General features: G+C 45.7%; 1 protein-coding gene across 2 annotated transcripts in view; it reads left to right on the forward strand.

The window, feature by feature from the left end:
- The first annotated feature begins 12,252 nt into the window (after nt 1–12,252).
- INTS6 (integrator complex subunit 6) overlaps nt 12,253–18,341 on the forward strand; it is a 73,185-nt gene continuing 67,096 nt past the window's right edge. The window contains exons 1-4 of one of the 2 annotated variants that reach the window (XM_028526428.2): nt 12,253–12,416; nt 13,368–13,482; nt 13,873–13,950; nt 14,757–14,906. In XM_028526428.2, the coding sequence (XP_028382229.1) occupies nt 13,372–13,482; nt 13,873–13,950; nt 14,757–14,906 (339 nt within the window). In that variant the 5' untranslated portion in view covers nt 12,253–12,416; nt 13,368–13,371. Of the gene's footprint in view, nt 12,417–13,367; nt 13,483–13,872; nt 13,951–14,756; nt 14,907–18,341 lie in introns of those variants that run through there. The other variant, XM_028526432.2, reaches the window with a different exon arrangement.

Consider the following 18,341-nt stretch of genomic DNA (forward strand, 5'->3'; position numbering starts at 1 on the left):
GACTCAGGAGAGCAGATGGGGCTGTTCCAGTGTGAAAGCTGGAAGGGTTGAGACCCAAGAGGAGCCACGGTCTTGGTCTCATAGGAAAAGACCTAGTTCAAGGCCTCGAACAGAAGGAGTTCCTTCTTACTCCTGAGAGGTTACCCTAAGAATGTCTCTGTTCCATTTAAGCCTTTGATTGCAGGAGACCCGCCCACATGCCCACCCCGTTGGGGAGGGCCACCTAAAGTACTTTACTCAGTCTGCCCATTCACATGTGAACCCCACCCCCAAAGAGGCTCCCAGACACACCCAGGGAAATGTGGGACCAAATACCTGGGCACCCTGAGGCACATCGAGTTGAAACAGAAAATTAACCGTCACACTGGGCACTGTCGTGCTGGGCACTGCTCACATTCTGGTCAGTATCTCTGGTCCCAGAGAAGTCACTGTCCCTTCTTTTCCATCCTTGATGTTCCCAAGTATGCTCTTTTTTTTTTTAAAGAGCAAAAGCAATTTGATCGTATATCATAGCATTAACGATAACAAAATGTACTTACATTTTTAAGTAATCTATTTTTATTACTTAAAATATTACTTAAAACTATTTAAGTAATATATTCTACATTCATAAAAATATAAGTGATTTTTATTGCGAATACTGTAATCACCCCTGATTCGGAACACACGGAAGGTCAGAGTGGGTAAGTCAGCCGCCTACAGTCGGGGGCTGGAAGAGGCAAAGCTGAGTCCATACACTCGCGGGGGCAGTCGTGAGCCCACGTGCTCACCACCAGGCTATGCTGCGTTCAGTTAAAGCAAGAAAGACACGACTTTGCATGTGACTGTAATAAAAGAAACATGGAGCCCTGGCTGGCGTAGCTCAGTGGATTGAGCACAGGCTGGGAACCCAAGTGTCGCAGGTTCGATTCCCAGCCAGGGCACATTCCTGGGTTGCAGGCCACGGCCCCCAGCAACCACACATTGATGTTTCTCTCTCTCTCCCCCTCCCTTCCCTCTCTAAAAGTAAATAAATAAAATTAAAAAAAAAAAAGAAACATGGACACTTTCAGTGTCTGTTATCCAAAAGAGTGTCGGCCCCAAAAGGCTTAGTTTTCAATTCTCTTTTTTTTATTAAAAAAGTAACCAAAAGAAAATATTTAAGGTTAATATTATAACTCAATGAACTGAAGTAAGACACTAATTTTAGTTAGCGTTTTAAAATTTGCTTGCTCATTACAGAAAATTGAAAAAATATTAAACAACATAAGACAGTAAAAACAGACTGTAGTCTCATGAACATATTGTTAAATGTCTTTGGTGTTCTAAAAATTTTTAGTGAATTTATTGGGGTAACAGTGGTTAATAAAATTATATAGGTTTCAAGTGTACCGTTCTATAACCCCTGTATATTGTACTGTGTGCCCACCACCCAAGGTCAAGTCATCTTCTGTCTCCGTTTATCCCGCCTTCCCCTCTTCCACATCCTCCAACCCCCGCTTCCTGCTGGGAATCACCATCCAGTTGTCTGTCTCTATGAGGTTGTTGGGTTTTTCCCCCCCTTAATCCATTCTTTTTCACTCAGCCCGCCAATTCCCCCCCTTTGGCAACTGTCAGGCTGCTCTCTGTATTTATGAGCCTGTTTCTATTTTGTTTCTTTATTTTGTTCACTATATTGCACATATAAGTGAAATCATATGGTATTTGTCTTTCTCTGACTGGCTTATTTCACTTAGCATAATGCTCTCCGGGTCCATCCCTGGTGTCAAAAAAGGTAAGATTTCCTTCTTTGTTTATGGCTGTGTAGTCCATTGTATAAATATAGCACAGCTTTTTTTTTTTTTTTTAATCTATTCATCTTCTGATGGGCACTTGGGCTGCTTCCAGATCCTGGCTATTGCAAATCACACTGCAGTGAACATAGGGTGCATGTATTCTTTCAGAGTAGTGTTTTTGGTTTCTTCAGATATATTCCCAGAAGTGGAATCAATGGGTCATGAAGACATTTTTAATTTTTTGAGGAAACTCCGTACTGTTTTCCACAGTGGCGGCACCAGTCTAAATTCCCACCAATAATGAACAAGGATTCCCTTTTCTCGACATCCCTGCCAGCACTTGGTGTTTGTTGACTTATTGATGACAGCCATTCTGACAGGTGTGAGGTGATAGATAGATATCTCATTGTGGGTTTGATTTGATTGCTCCTGATTCAGTTTTGGAGATTATACATTTCTAGAAATTTATCCATTTCATCCAGATTGTATAATTCGTTGACATATAGTTGTCCATAATATTTTTGTACTATCCTTTATATTTCTGTGCTGTTAGTTGTTCTTTCTTATTTCATTCCCGATTATATTTATTTGAATTCTCTCACTCTCTCTGTCTCTTTTTGATGAGTGTGGTTAAAGGTTTGTCCATCTTGTTTATATTTTCAAAGAACCAGTTCTTGGTTTTATTGTTATTTTGTATTATTTTTTTGGACTCTATTTCATTTATTTCTGCTCTGATTTTTATTATTTCCTTCTTTTCTACTCACTTTGGGCTTTGTTGTTCTTTTTGTAGTTCCTTTAAGTGTAACGTTAAATTACTTACTTGAGATTTTTAAATGTCCTGAGGTAGGCCTGCAATGCTATGAATTTCCCTCTCAGGACTGCCTTTGCTGTGTCCCATAGGTTCTGGGTGGTTGTGTTCTCCTTTTCATTTTTATCAGAGTGTCCTTTGATTTCTTCCTTGAGCTCCTTGTTAACCCATTCGCTGTACGTATGATTTAATGTCCATGTCTCTGTGTGTTTTTCAGTTTTTTTTTCTTGTGATTGATTTCCAGTTTCATATCATTATGGTAAGAGGAGATGTTCGATATGATTTCCATCTTCTTAGATTTCCTGAGACTTGTTTTGTGTCCTCACATGTGGTCTATCCTAGAAAATATTCCATGTGCACCTGAAAAGAATGTATATTCCGGTGCTTTGGGATGCATGCTCTGAAGATATTTTTAAACCATCTGATCTCGTGTGTCATTTAAGTTCACTGCTTCCTTGTTAACTTTCTGTCTGGAAGACCTATACACTGATGTCTATGGGATGCTAAAGGTCCCCACTATGACTATATTACTGGCAATCTCTCCCTTCATGGCCATCAAGATATGCTTTACATAATGAATTTAAAAAAGAGAAAAGATTTGCTTTATGTATTTCGGTGCTCCTATGCTGGGTACATGAATCTGTACAGGGGTTTTATCCTCTTCTTGGATTGATCCCTGTATCATTATGAAGTGTTCTTCTGTGTCTCTTGTTATAGCTTTTGATTTTTCCTTTCTATTTGCATGAAATATCTCTTTCTACCTGTTTACTTTTAATCTGTGTGCATCTTTTGAGGTGGGTCTCTTGTAGACAGCATAGAGATGGGTCTTGTTTTCTTATCCTTTCAGCTATCCTACGTGTTTTGATTGGAGCACTTAAACCATTTATATTTAAAGTGATTACTGATAGGTACATATTTATTGCCATTTTATTCTTTTCACTATGTTCTTCTCCTTCTTCATCTTGCTGGGTAAAGTAGTGTTGGTTGTAAGTCCTTGCTGTTCATTACTTAGAATATCTCATGCCAATTCTTTCTGGCCTGAAATATTTCTGTTGAGAAATCAGCTGAAATTTTATGGGCACTCCCTTGCAGGTAACTAACTGTTTGTCTTGCTGCTTTTAAGATTCGCTCTCTGTCTTTAACCTTTGTCATTTCAATTATAAAGTGTCCTGGTGTGGGCTTCTCTGGGTTGATCTTGCTTGGGACTGTCTGTGCTTCCTGGGCTTATGTGTTTTTCCTTCACCAAGTTAGGGAAATGTTCAGCCACTCTTTCTTCAGATAGGCTTTCCGTTCCTTGCCGTCTCTCTCCTCCTTCTGGGACCCCATGGTGCAGATGATGTCAAGCTGCACATTGCCCCGAAGGTTCCTTAAAATAGCCTCATTTTTAAAAATTCTTCTTTCTTTCTGCTGCCCTGATCGGGTGTTTTCTGCTACCTTGTCTTCCAAACTGCGGATTCGATCCTCTGCTTCATTCAATCTACCGTTTATTCTTTCTAGTGTATTCATTTCAGATATTGTGTTCTTCATTTCTGTTGGGGTCTTTTTTTATGGGTTCTGTGTTCTTTTTCATGCTGCTGGAGTTCTCCCTAAGTTCCTTGAGCATCCTTGTAGCCATTTTTTTTTTTTTTTTACATTCTCTGGTAAATTGGTTCTATCTCACTTAGCTCTGTTTCTGGAGGTTTCTCCCGTTCCTTCATGTGAGGCATGCTTCGTTGTCTCTCCATGTTGGCTGTCTCTGTGTGTTTGTTTCTGTGTATTAGGCAGATTTGCCACATCTCCCAGTCTTGGTAGGGTGGCCTCATGGAGCAGGTGTCCTGTGGGACCCAGTGGCGCAGTCTCCTTGATCACCTGAGCTGGGTGCGCCAGAAATTTCCCTCGTTGGGTTAAGGAAACCTTCTTGTTATAATTGAGTCCTGACTGCTATTGGCTTGTTTGTGTGTGGGGTCCACCCTCAGGCTGGGTGTGAGAACGCCCCTAATCACAATACACCAGCTGTCGTGCAGGTGCTGAGCACGTGAAGCGGAATTCACCTCAGCAGGGTCTGGTGCCTGCCGAGACCGCCCTTTGGATGCACTGCTTGTGGGGCGAACTGGATCCTGTTCCGATGCTGTCTGAAGCTGGCCGCTGGTTGTGGGGGCTCTCGGGAGGAACTCTGGTGCTGGTCAATGGTAGACACTGTCTGGGTCTGGCCCCAAGCAACCTGTGTGGGGCTGAAATGCGATCCACGGTTTGTGGCCGCCTCTGCTGGGCCTGGGTGTGCGTGGGAAGGACCAAGCTGTGTGCCAAAGCCGGCTTCCACCAGTGGTGACTCTGAAACAGGTTAGCAAAGGCCCCAGTCACCCTGAGATCCACCTCTGCCTGCCTTCGCCTTCTGCCTGGTTGCTAAGCTCCGCCACTGAGAAAGCCTACGGTGGCACTCAAGTTGTACGAGGTAGGTCCTTAGTGAGTCACCAGACAGGGCGAGTGGCGTTCACCAGATTGATAGAGGTTCACACTTGGTGCCAGTGCTGGGTCTGGGGCCACTCAGCAGGAGCCCCAGGGTACACCAAGTCCAGCTGCCACCTGCCGGATGCCTGCAGACCTTTGTGGTAGGAAAGGGCCTCAGAAAGTCATCAGGGTGAGGCCAGCGTGGTTTATCAGGCACAGACCCAAGTGTGGCCACGTGAAGGGAAGGCTCCGCATCGACTGGGCATGTGAGGGAAAGACGGCCCCCGTCCTAGAGCCACGCCGGTCAGCCTGCTCCGGACTCTGCCGAGGGTCCCAGTTCGGAAGGGCAGGGGCGCCAGGTGTTGGGAGGGTGGGGCTGGTGAAACTGCCATGCTGGGGTGGCTTGGGTGAAATTGGGGGGAGTGGCCCTTGCTCCGGGGCCACGCAACTGTCTTTCCTGGACTATGCCCAGAACTCCTGGGGTGCCTGCTTGGCAGGGCAGAGCTGGACCACCAGGAGGTGGGAGGGTGGCATCCCCACCTCTTCCTCCCTCCCCCCCAGCAGCCCCAAGGGTGGGGCTAGCAGATCTCTGGTGGAGGGGAGGGTGGAGGGGAGAGGCACGGGCCAGGTTCTCAGGGAAGTGCGGGGGAAATGGCCCTGGCCTGAAGCCACACAACTCAGTCCCTGATGGACACCCCCCCCTGCCCCCCCAGTCTCTCTATACCTCTAATCCTTGGCGGAGGCAGGGGACTTCTCAGCGAGTGTGAGTTCCGAAGGGTGGGGCTGCTGTGCCCCTCAGGCTGATGTTCTAAGGAGGGGAGTGCTCCACCCAAGAAAGATGGGGGTCTGCACTGTGGGAGAGGGACTCAGCACAGGGGATCCGGTGGCTGTCCCCCCATCCATGCCCGAGAGCCACAAACCCTAGCCTGGCCTCCTGTGACTGGGCGGCCCTGCCCTGCCCCTGTGGGAGCCCAGGGCGAATGGCTGCAAATGAGACTTTGTGCACTGACCCTTCGTGAGGGCGCCTGCATCTCTAGCAGACCCTTGTCTCTCCCAGGCGGACGGAATCCTTGCTGATTTTCACAGCCAGATGTTATTATGTGGGCACCTCTTCTGCCGCTGGTGCTCTGGGCTGTGGAGCCTTGAAAGGAGCTGCCCCCCCCCCCCCCCCCCCCCCCCCCACCTCAGGTGGAAACTTTGATGCTGAGTGTCCCTCCAGAGTCTTGGCTGCTTGCCTGTGGGAGCAGGGTCCGCCCTTTCCGCATCTCCGCCCTTCCTGCCTGTCTTCATGTGGCTTCTTCTCCAAATCCCTGATTCTAAGACTTCTGTCTAGCTGGTTATTCAGGTTGATTGTTCTCTATTTTAAAGATTTTATTTATTTAGTTTTAGAGAGAGGGGACGGAATGACAAGAGGGAGAGAAACTTTGATGTGCAAGAGAAAAATTGATGAGGTGCCCACATGCGCCCAACCTGGGGGCTGGCCCACAACACAGGCATGTACCCTGACTGGGAACCAAACCAGTGACCCTTTGGTTCACAGGCCAGCGCTCAATCCACTGAGCCCTGAGCCAGGGCATTGTTTCATGTTCTAGCTGTTATTCCAGTTTGGCCTTGGGAGGTGGTGAGTGTAACTTCCACCTACTTGCCCCTCCCCCACCAACTCCCCACCTGTGACCTCTACCCTGACCCTGCCCGCCCCTGAGACGTACCAGACACACCTCTCCAAGGTCTTTAGGTTCCCCCTGCTCTTTCTCTACCTAAAAACATGTTTAGGTTTTTCCTTCCCCTTACAGTAAAGGTCCTCTTTGGCCCCGTGGAATACCAACCCATTCTCTTTTTTAGTGCGGAAAGGAAAATTTATAGTCTCCGCCTTCAGTTATTTCCTAAAATCCCTGGTGATCTAATTAACATGGTTTCTTTTGTCTCTGTGTTCCAGTAACAAGACCCTTACGAAAGTCAACCAGGCTTTCTCATCGAATGTCTTTTGTTTAGGCTTCATTTTGATGTTTCAGTAATTTAAAAAAAAAAAATTCTCCGTTCCGAAACTGCTTTGGCAAGTTGAGTTCCTTGGTTGTCCACCTTCTTCTCTCCTAATTATCTTGGTTTCTCTTTCTTGTCTTGCCCTCTTGTGTAAAAGTTCCCCAGTTTTCTGAACCTCTGTTTTTTGGCATTTATCGAGTGCCACTCCGTGTTTTGGTTATTTCTATAGTATAGGTTTAGAAGGAAAACACCTGGCCCCACCACTTCTTATTCCTCTTTCTGCTCTATTTTTGTCCAGAGCACTTGTCACTATCTGACATAATATGTCACTTCCATTGTTAGTATCTCTTTCTGCTCCTCCCCATTAGGGACGGGATGTGGGACTTTTTGGTCACTGATGTATCTCTGACACTCAGAGCAGTAACTAGTGTCCAAACGATAGTGTCTGAATTAATGCAAAGATTTACTTAGAGGGCTGTTCCATGCATCATTATTTACAAAAGTAAAACATCTGGGAAATTTTAAAAAACCCAGTAATAAGAGAATAAATGACGATATATCCATAAGATGGAATATCATGCATTTACTAAAAGTCTTATTCAAAAAATATTTAATGAAAAATGGTAACATTAATAGTAGAAAAGAGGCAGGATAGGAAAGAATATATTAAATGACCCTAATTTTATTTAATATAAATGTTTATCAGTAGCTATCTGGGTAGAGATATTGACTTTTGTTTTTGTTATTCTTGCAGTTTTGAAAAATCTTAAACATTTTAAATATATTTAAAGTTAGGGAATTACAAAGCTTTGAAAGAAAATGCTTCTTTATCCAGTTGATTTATTCTCCCCTTCTCCAGTCTGAGTTTCCCACTTCAGTTCCATAACGATTTACACTTACCTTTTGGCACTGATTACATGTTGGCTATTATCATGTACCCCGAGTTTCCCTACTAGGCCCTACACTTTCTGAAGTCAGAAATCATGTCTTATTTATAATTCTCAGAGCCTTCAACACTTTGTTTTTATATTCAATAACTTATATTCAGTAAGTTTAAAAGAAAAAATACTGAAAATATTTTAATAGCCAGAAATAACATACACTGTTCTTCGTGTGGGGAAAACATCAAATCATGTGGTTTTCTTAGAGTGATCTCATGTCCCTCATGCTGCTCATGTTTAAAGCCAGGTTAGAATGATGGCTACAGTACAAGCATGTTTAGGGTATGGCCTACCTCTCTGTTGCCTTTATTTCCTATTTTTTAAATTAGTTGTTGGTGTAGTGCATGACAACTTTTGATTCTGGAGTGAATGTGGGCCCGTGGACAGACACACTGAGTTAGGTTAAGCTGGAATAACAAAGAGGCCGTAGTACAAACGCATCCGACACACATGGTTGAAATACGACAAGTTTATTTCTTGCTCTTAATTAGGGGTGGGTGTTCCTGGTTGGCAGACCGGCTCCCTCCACACACGTAGCTCCAGGGCTTTCCATTTTCGGGCTTCCCTGGCCATACAGTATGTCCACCGAACGCTAATTTTATTTCCTAATCTCTGCCCTCAGGGGGTTAGGTTGTAAATTCAGTAAGGGCTTAGAATTGCCAGATTCAGCAAATTAAAATACAGGATGCCCTGTTAAATTTGGTAACATTACTATAAGTATGTTCTATGTAATAGTTGGTATATATACTAAAAAATTAGGCATTATCTGAAATTCTACTTTGAGTCCTGTATTTTCTCTTGCAATGATTTGAGGGTATTAAGTCTACCTCATTTAACACTGAATCCTTAGAATCTACAAACATACCTGTTGACTTTAAAATAAATAAACCTCTCAATAATATTTAATGAATAATTGGTGTTCTGCCTATCAAGGAGAACTTGTATCGGCTAAGAATATTTATTATTAGACTACTGCTATTAATAAAGTATGTACTATCTATCCTCAAAGAATACTTACTATTGAAATTTGTAAGAATAAGATTACTATCCGCAAAGAATACGTATCAACAGATAAGACTTTAGTATGTGTCAGCCATTCAAACCACGGATGTTTTGCTAAATGTCAGTAAACGGATAAAACCTGTCTCTCCATAGACGTCCGCACAGCTGTCTCTCTCCTCTTTCAGGTCTCCAGTGTCCTTTTTCTCGTTGATGCCCTCCCTCTTCTCCAAAACTGCAACTCTTCTCCCTTTGCAACACTTTAGTTACCTTTTCCCCACTTTATTTTTCCTCCTTAGCACTTAGAGTAAATATGCCATGTAATTTACTTAGCTCCTTGTCCACCTCTTCTGCTAGAATGTAAACTTCGTAAGGACAGGCCTTTTCCTTCCTGTTTTCTTCACTGCTAAATTCCCACTCCTGCACACATTTGAGATTCAATGACTATTTGGAAAATCACTGAATAAACACTGCTGGTTCTTATTAGAATTTGTCATTACCAGTAGTGGGATGATACCCACTTTATATGACACAGGATGGGTTTAATCTAAAAGATATGATTCTGCCCGCCTCCACCCATATCGCCAAGGTCTGTCAGTTCCATCCCTCCACGCCCCTCTTTACCTTCCCTGTGGCCACGTCCACATGTGGTTGCCTTCCTCAACTGCATCTAATTCATCCGTTTTTATTTCTGTTAGAATAGCTCCATTTCAACAATGTAGTCCCTATTCTTTCAGGTTTCGCGTAACTCATCCATTCCCTTGAAAACTGGAGCCCTAGCATTTGGGCAGCATTTTAAAGCAAGTTTTCTCCCACTCACCTCTTTTGACCAATGGCCTCCCAGAAATGTCTTACCTACCCCCCCTAGGCTGTGGTGGCCCAGGGCTTAGCACACAGGACTCCAACTAGTTCTCCCCCCAGCATTGCAGACCTCAGTTTCTTCAGCTGAAATCTGATGAAATGCTTGGCTTGCATTTAGAAGCCATGCTTTACAAAAATAAGCCTGCACATAACACAACCACAATCTTGCTAGAATCAGAGAGATTGAGGGAAGAACAAATTCATGTTCCCCATCTCGTGCTTTACTCCAAGGCCTAAGCTCACCATGGAGAACAGTGGGAATCTCCAGCACTATTTAGTTTTCTCTTTTTATTTTTTGTAATACATAGGTGAATTCAAGTAATTTACATAAACATATGATGCAAATCCACTGTTAACTATATTGGTGTCACATTTATAGTTTTTTTCCCTTTAGTTTGCAGATTTTAGGAGTTTAAGAAATGTAATAATTCTAAAGGTAATAATAAATGCTAGATACATACATAGTTTTTATACTTTAATCGGCATTGTTTGTAAGCCTCAACTGAAGAGCTTTTTTTTTTTTTTTTTTTATTTTTTATTTTTTATTTTTTTTTATTTCAATCTGAAGAGCTTTTTAAAAAATGAGATGAACTAGGGCCCATACTGATTCTATTGAATCACTTTCCTCTGGGTACAGGGATTTGGGACATTTATTATGGGGTTTCTGCTCTACAGGTAGTGCTGATGGGCACCTCCTGGCCCAGAACCACTGCTTTAAGCCACCATCAATCAACAGCTTAACTGCCAACCAGAACCACTAAGAATAAACTTGGCCTATTTCACAATTTTGTCTAGGGATAACACAACGCTCCTGGTTTCTGATTGCCTCTTGATTTGCTACGTTTGTCCTGATTTCCTTGCTGTTGTGCCTCTGGGCCCTGCCCTCCAAGCGCTTCCGGGCTTCTGGACTGGAGGCCTGGCCTTTGACCCCAGGCGCCATCATAAGCATAGGTTCTGGATGTGTGCTCCAGGTTGGCTCACTGGACTTGGCTCTCCTGGGCTGTATCTCCTGGCTCCACCACATCCCAGGGACTCAAGGGTACGCATCTTTGCACAGGCAGGGGTCCACGGGCCAGTAGGAAGAGGGCTGACAGGGACAGCTCAAGACCAACTCCATGAAAGTCTTTCAGTTGCAAATGATCACTTTGAAGGCCTAGTTTTTGTCTTTAGAACTGCTCAAACAACCTGTTTATTGTTAAAACAAAGACAAATGTTCTCCAGCATTGAAGGACTCTGACTTGTGGCTCCAGGCCTTGAATCCCAGTTTTAGAAGCATTGCTTTTAAGGCACAGCCGATCCTGGGAAAGATCCTGGGAAATGGTCTCGTGTGTCTCCAGGGTAATAACTTTTTGTCTTTTCTGAGTTACTTACTACCTAATCACTTTCTGCCTTGTAGTAAATAACATTTTTCTTAAAAAGAAAAACCATAAACTCTTTGAAGGCAGGGACCATACTTTAATAATTTAACTCCACTGACCCTCAGCAAATACTGGATGTAAGTAAAGCCTGTATTTCATCTTATTCTGTAGTTCAAATTTCTTAAAAATGTCCCATTCTTTTATGGTACATACAGCATATTACTGAAATAGCCCTATTACCACGAAAAACTCAGAGGTTGTCTTAAACATTAGAAAAAGTCCAAGTGATGAAACTCAGTATTTCAATTGCCACAAGGCACGTCTCCTGCGTTACTGTCAATAGGGACAATTAAAAAAAAGAACAGTAGGTAAATAATAAAGAATTCCAGCGTAAAGAGTAAAAAAGAAATTAAAATACAAAGCTGGTAGGAGAGGCCCCATAAATACCTAATCTCATAAAGGATGATATGTCCCTGATTCAACTTGTATTTCAGGTGGTCCTCGGTTTTTAACGAGTGTATTTGAGGACACCGTTTTCCTTCGACACTTAGGATTCATGACTTCAGGCGTGGTGGGGCTTGTTGTAACCCAGAACCTCGTCCCTCGCGCAGTATTTGGACAAGCGTGAGACAATCAAGAGTGAAAGGACAGAGACAGGTAGGGTTACGGGGACCCGTTCTGGGTCACCTGAGCAAGCTGAAGTTAGTTTCTTCGTTTTAAAAGTCTATTCCATGTTGGCTTGCTCAGGCCCCTTTTAGCTCTGAGCCGGATAGGCCTACGGCCATCAGGAAACATGGTTTGGGAATGTATTTCTTTGGGTAACACGGGTTATTTCTGAGACTAACCTGGGACACAAACTGTTTGTCGAGACTCCCGCCCGCCCCCCCAAAGCCATTTTAGGGCTGAGTTAGAAAAACGGTGGTTTGCTCCCTTTTTGGGAGGTCCTCCGACCAGAAGGCTCCCGACCAGCTCGGGGTCGGGCCTTCACCGCAGGCTGCCCCCCCGAGGCCGAGAGAGGCCGGCACGGGAGAGGGCAGCGCCCGACCTCGCTCCCCGGAGGGAGCGGCGCGACTCGCGGAGATGAGTCCCCGGTCATAAACAACCTCGCACTTCCCTTCCCCCGCCCCCGGCCCGCCTACGCGGGGGCCGGCCCTCCCAGGCCCCGGCAACTCCTCCGCCGGCCGCGGGCGTGCCTCCTTCCCCTGGCCGGGCGTCTGACCCTTAACTGATCGCCGCCTCTCTCGCCCCCCGGGGAAAGGGGTTTGCTACAGCGACCTCGGAAGGGAAGGTGAGGCCAGCGTCCACTTCCCTTCCCCGACCCCGGTCACCTCCACCGGCCAAGGAGAGTCCCGCGGCTCTGACGCGCAGACTCACAGCCGCAGCCTGCGCGCGCCGACGCGGTTACGGCCCCCACCCCGCGATCCTTCCGCGGCCCGTCGTCCCCGCCCCTTCCCGAAGCCCGCCTCCGCGTCTGCCGACCGCCCTGCTTAACCCTCACGCTCGCTCCCGCGCGCTCCCGCCTTCCCCGCCTTCACGCGTGCTCACTAACAGTTCCCGGAGCCGGCCTACAAGCTTCGCCCTCACCCTGAGCTGTTTGAATATGCTAATGAGAGGCCAGGGAATGGCCAATGGGACGGCGGAGCGGTGCGTCACGTGGCGCGAGGACGTGTCAGGGGGCGGTGCCTCTGCAGCCCCTGCCCGAGTTAAAACCGGAGTGTGAGAGAGAAAAGCGCTTCAGTAGCGAGAGGGGCTGAGAAAGTGGTGACACTGCTGGGGTGCGGAGGGAGTCCCTGAAACTTCTCCCAACAGCCCCAGGGCCAATCTCCCTTTAGCCCACTCCCCTCTTCGTCAGCTCCCCGGTCCCCACTCCCTGCATCGGGGGTGGGGTGGGGAGCCAGGCCCGTCTCCCGCTGGGACACACACAGGGACCGGGAGCGGGGACGGGACCCCCGAGGCGGGGGGGACGGACCGACCGACAGACGGCCGGGCGCCCGCCCCAGCGGGCAGGCAGGCAGGAGGAGGCGGAGACGGGGGTACGACGGGGAGGACTGGGTCTGGGAGTTTCCTCTCAACTATCGGGGGAGAAACTCCCCGCAGCCGGAGGAAAGACCCAGACGGTGTTTTCCACTCGGGGACCGCGCTTCCCCCGCCCCGCGTAGCGGCGGTCGCTGCCACCGGCGCCTCCACCTCTACCATCTCCTCTTTCTCTTCCACCTCGGGCCCCGGTGTCCCCGGCCAGCACTATGCCCATCTTACTGTTCCTGATAGACACGTCTGCCTCTATGAACCAGCGCAGCCATCTGGGCACCACCTACCTGGACACGGCCAAAGGCGCGGTAGAGACCTTCATGAAGGTACCGACTGACCGAGCCCGGGCGGCGACCCCGGCCAGGCAGCCCACGGGCGGCAGGGGTGGCGGGGAGCGCGGCCGGGGGCGGCGAGGCGGAGGTGTCGGGGACCTGACTGCGGGAGCTGCTGGGCTCGGGGACCCCCTCCCCCACCGCGCGGGCGGGCGGGCGCTGCGAGCCGTGCTCGGCCCGGGCCCGGGCTTCGGCCCCGGGCGGTGTGGAGGAGCCGATCTGTGTGTCGGGGGGCGGCGTGGAGGGGTGGCCGCTGCGTGTGCGGTACTGTGGGGGGGGGGCTGCGGGCCGCTGGGCGCCCCTTCTCCGCCTTGTAACCTCGCCTGTGTGCTTCCCTCTCGCTGGCCCTGTTCTTCCTCCCGTCCCCCACCCGCTCTCCCGCAGCTCCGGGCCCGGGATCCTGCCAGCAGAGGAGACAGGTATATGCTGGTCACTTTCGAAGAGCCGCCCTATGCTATCAAGGTAACAGCCCTCGCCCTCCCCCTTCCCTTCCCTGTTCCTTCCTCGCTGCCCTCCCCACCCCCCCATTCACCCTTCATTATGCTCCCCTCCCCCACCCGCCGTGCTCTAGGCGCTGAGGTCCTCTCCCCCACGGACTCCCACCCCCTCCCCCGCCCCGAAGCGTCCCGGCGCGGCGCGGAGTCGCGGGGCCGCCGCCGTCCCCTCCCCAGCCCGGCCCGGCGGCGGCGGCGCTGCGATCAACATGGCCGACATTTCCCCTCCGCGGCGGGAGCGGCAGCAATGAACTGTGGGGGATATTTATTCAAGTTAGCCCGAGTGACAGCGGGCCCGGCCGCCGCCAGCCGAGCCCGGGCTGGCGTTAAAGGGGAATCGGCCCGAGGCTGGCGAGCCGGCCACCCGGCCGGGGGAGCCGGGGGAGCCAGGGGAGCCGGGGAGGGGGCTGCAGAGCTCGGGCTTCGGCTTCTCCCGGAGAGGCCGCGGGTCCGAGGGGCAGCTGTCGGTTAACTTCGGAAGTCCTGCTCACGTCCGTTTTCCACGAGCACTTTGCATCGCCACCTTTTGGGTATTAGGTCAGGGGAGTCGGTTTCCCAGGGAAGTTAGCAAGCAGTTAGGCTGTCGGAAGCTGCAGGGTTGTTCTTGGCCCCCTTTGGAGGAGTTTCTGCAGCGGTGGTAAGGTATCGACACGTGAATCACACCGTAGTGGGAAGTGAAACAGCCCCTTGAGCAGCCACAGATTGGAAAGGTTGTCCGTGTATACATGCCTTTAAAATATGAGGGGAAAAAAAATCTTACATTTCTCTTTTTAGGCCGGATGGAAAGAAAACCATGCAACGTTTATGAATGAACTGAAAAACCTGCAGGCAGAAGGACTTACGACTCTTGGCCAATCCCTAAGGACAGCTTTTGATTTATTAAATTTAAATAGATTAGTAACTGGCATAGACAACTATGGGCAGGTAGGTTGAACATTAAGGTGGAAAAAAAGTTGATTTTTCTTTTTGTGGAAAAACCCAGTCCAGTCCAAAAACTATATGACATGAAGTACAAGTATAAAACATTTCAGAGTAAAGTAAGACACACACATAACATGAAAGTGAAACTCTGACCATACTGTATATATATGGTTTTATGGCCCTTTTTCCTTCTTAAAATGTACCTGTATTCAGAATTAGAAACTGAATTCTTTGCTCTAATGTTGACATGAATTTGGTTTTAATACTTTGCACTCATCACACAAAAGGGTAAAGACTCACTCAAATTTCTCTGGTTACCTACAGGCAATTTGTCTGCAGTACTTTACTAGTTAAATAGTAGCCTTCATTTCTATATTAGTAAAAATGTTAGAGGAAATTCTTCTGTTTGTTGTATCAGGGTTTAATTTAACCTAGCCATATTGTAAGGTAAGACTTTCATTGGAGTGCAATAATTGGCCAAATATATTAGAATTTCTCAGCTTTTTTGAAGCTTACACAACATGCTACTATGCAGCCTGAATTTGTTCCTGAATTAAATGGCAGGTCCAGTTCGTTGGTTTCATTTACTTTCCTCTAAAACCTTGGAAAAGAGGCTGTTTCTTACTCCCTTACCTCCCACCTTGCCACCTCCTCCCTCTACTGCACTTGCTTTTATCTATTAGAAGGTGAGACAAAAGCTTTAAATCACATGGTGGTTCACTGGGGAAGAATGTAAGGTAGTCTGTTACAACTTCCTGAGATTGCAGGCCTGGAAAATAAAAGATGTGTGTGTAATGTTACACATAGAAGACTATTAAACCGAAAGTTGAATTTTTATGCTGTAGTGCAAAGCACTTATCACAATGATACATTTAGATATACATTTTGTTCTTTTTGCAAGTTTCATGAGCCACTGTTTTAATGAGTTTCACAAATTTCAGGGGGGAGTAATGTTAGTACAACTTGTGGTGGATTCATATAGAAAGAAACTGAATTGTTCCTTTGGTTTAGAAATGTGTGTACTTTACTTCTTAGGGGAAATTTAACCATACAACATTTAAAGTAGTTGCAATTCAGAGTCACTTTGTTTCTGTTTTTATCTAATTGTTCTTCCTTTGTTTAATTAGGTAAACTTGGCACATTAATCTTCTTGTCTTCCCCTTCTGTGTTGCTTTATTTTGCAACTCAGTAATTTAGGCAGATTTACCATGAATTTTTCAGTTTGTTTCTGTAAAATAATGGATTTCTTTCCCTTTCATAGTCCTTTGTCATATGTAGTACTCTACAGTCTTTCATTGATTCAGATTTTGGTCTAAATTTCCTTCAGCTCAAAAACAAATTTAAAATGTGCCATTATTTGGTTAGTTAGGGTTAGGGTCCTTTTTTGGTTGTCAGATTGTCAGGTTTATGGCAGGACTTATGATTTCCTATCTCTCTGCATCCCATTTCATAAGTGAGGAAGACAGACACATGCACTTCCTACAAGCTAATTAAAAATATTTCTTAGGATACTTTCTTAGAAAAAATGATTATCGTGGAGAGGCTGAGGGCACTTGTAATTTACACCTGTATTTTCCTTTTCCCAGTTGCCATCTTCCACTGGAAGTCTCTTAAGTTCTTGCTGATAAAACTTACAGAAAGTTTGAGGTGGAAGGTGGTCCTGCTGTGCCGTTACCACTTTGAACAAGAGAAGAGCCTGGAGATTAGGAGGCTTTTGCACTTTAGGATTTATTAATTGAAGAATGGGGAGGGGTAATACTTCTCAGCTATTCTGATGAATAAGCAAGGAGGCCAGGAGTAATAGTAATGCTTAAGTCCTGAATTGGCACATAAAAAAAATGACACTAGCATTACACTAATTCAGGAAGAAGCCACAGCTTCCAAATTAAAATGATTGAGTAAAGTGTTTAGTGAGAAGACGACATCTTTCCAGAAGATATTTTTCATCTTAAGACTTTCTCTTACTGATTTAGATAGTATACATTTACAATTCAATGAAAGGATAAATTGCGAAGAATTTTGGATGTCTCAGATGTTTAAGACTAAATTCAGTTCATGTCTTTTCTTTTTATTCTAAAAGTACTTTCTATCTGCCTGTTTTCTGTGGAGTACCTTTATTCTGTAACCTCAGTGCTTTTATGTAAACACTTCACTTTGATCATGCTCTATACTGGGATCTGTGGAGCCCACAGTACTAAATACTTACAAACAATCACAATAATTGAAGGAAATGAGAAAAGGTGAGCTAGGTGAAAGCATATTGATTTTATAGGGCATCTGAAAGCCTTTTAAGTTTCTAAATAATTTTGTTAAATATCTAAATGTGGGTGCCTGTGTGTATCGATCCCCTGCTCCCCCCACATACATAGGTACATATGTGATTTTTCCATAAGCAAATGTATTTTTAATACCTATATTGCATCTGCTAAATTAGCACACTTTACATATAAAACGTCGTTGAGATGTTAGCTAGGATACTTACAGAATTTGCATGGTCTCAGTGAGGTTAGAGTATCAGAGAACAAAGAATGATTCTTGGTGAATGTTTTCCCCAAGCACTTTTTCCCCCCAAGCAGTTTGAATATCCTACTAAAAAATTTTTGCAGAAAAACACAAAACCCCAAAACAAAACACACACACACAAAAAGAAGTCCTTATAAATATTTAATTTTGATAATCAGTGCTGATATTTCTACAGTCATGGGAACAATGTGTAGCTTCTAGTCAGTCTTCCCTTAATTACAGTAGCACGTCATTAAATTGCTTATTGCAGCTAAATTTGATATATGTGTGTGTGTGTGTGTGTGTGTGTATGTTTTTTCACATGTGTTCACCAGAGTTTCAAAAATAATGCGGACCTTTTGAGAGCCACTGAAAATCTGAAGCAGCCTTAATATCTAAAGTTAGAGCACATCTAAAGTTTTAGGAGTCTGATTAAAGTTTTATATGTAGATTGGTTTATTTTTCATTTTGTCCCAGATTGTTCTGTTTTCTGTCACTGTTTTCAGTGTTGTCCCCCCCGCCCCCTTGTTGAAGTTAGGTTCCATTAGGTTTAGATGCTTGATGTTATTCCGGCCTGTCATTCATCGTTTTTGTCACTGGACTGATGCCAGGCTCCTACTACCCAAAGTGCTGGTGCCGATTAGATGGTTCCAGGACTTAGAATGGTACCTGACCTACTACTTTGTGTCCTACCTTCTCTGTAAAGATAATCCTTGGCCAGTACCCTAAAATGAGATACAATGCATGTTTAATTTTTTTGAGGATTTTCAGTGCCAAGTATTGACTCATTGAAAAATGGTGGCTTTTAAATAAGGTCAAATAGAATGACTTTTAGGGAGACTAATTTAACCAATTTTATTCTTTGCCACAAAGACCTTTTCATTCTTGAGCAGAAAATTCGGGTAGAGTTCTAGAAGTACCGTGCTGCTTTTTCTG

This window comes from Phyllostomus discolor, chromosome 11 (assembly GCF_004126475.2).
Source record: "Phyllostomus discolor isolate MPI-MPIP mPhyDis1 chromosome 11, mPhyDis1.pri.v3, whole genome shotgun sequence".
Lineage (NCBI taxonomy): Eukaryota > Metazoa > Chordata > Mammalia > Chiroptera > Phyllostomidae > Phyllostomus > Phyllostomus discolor.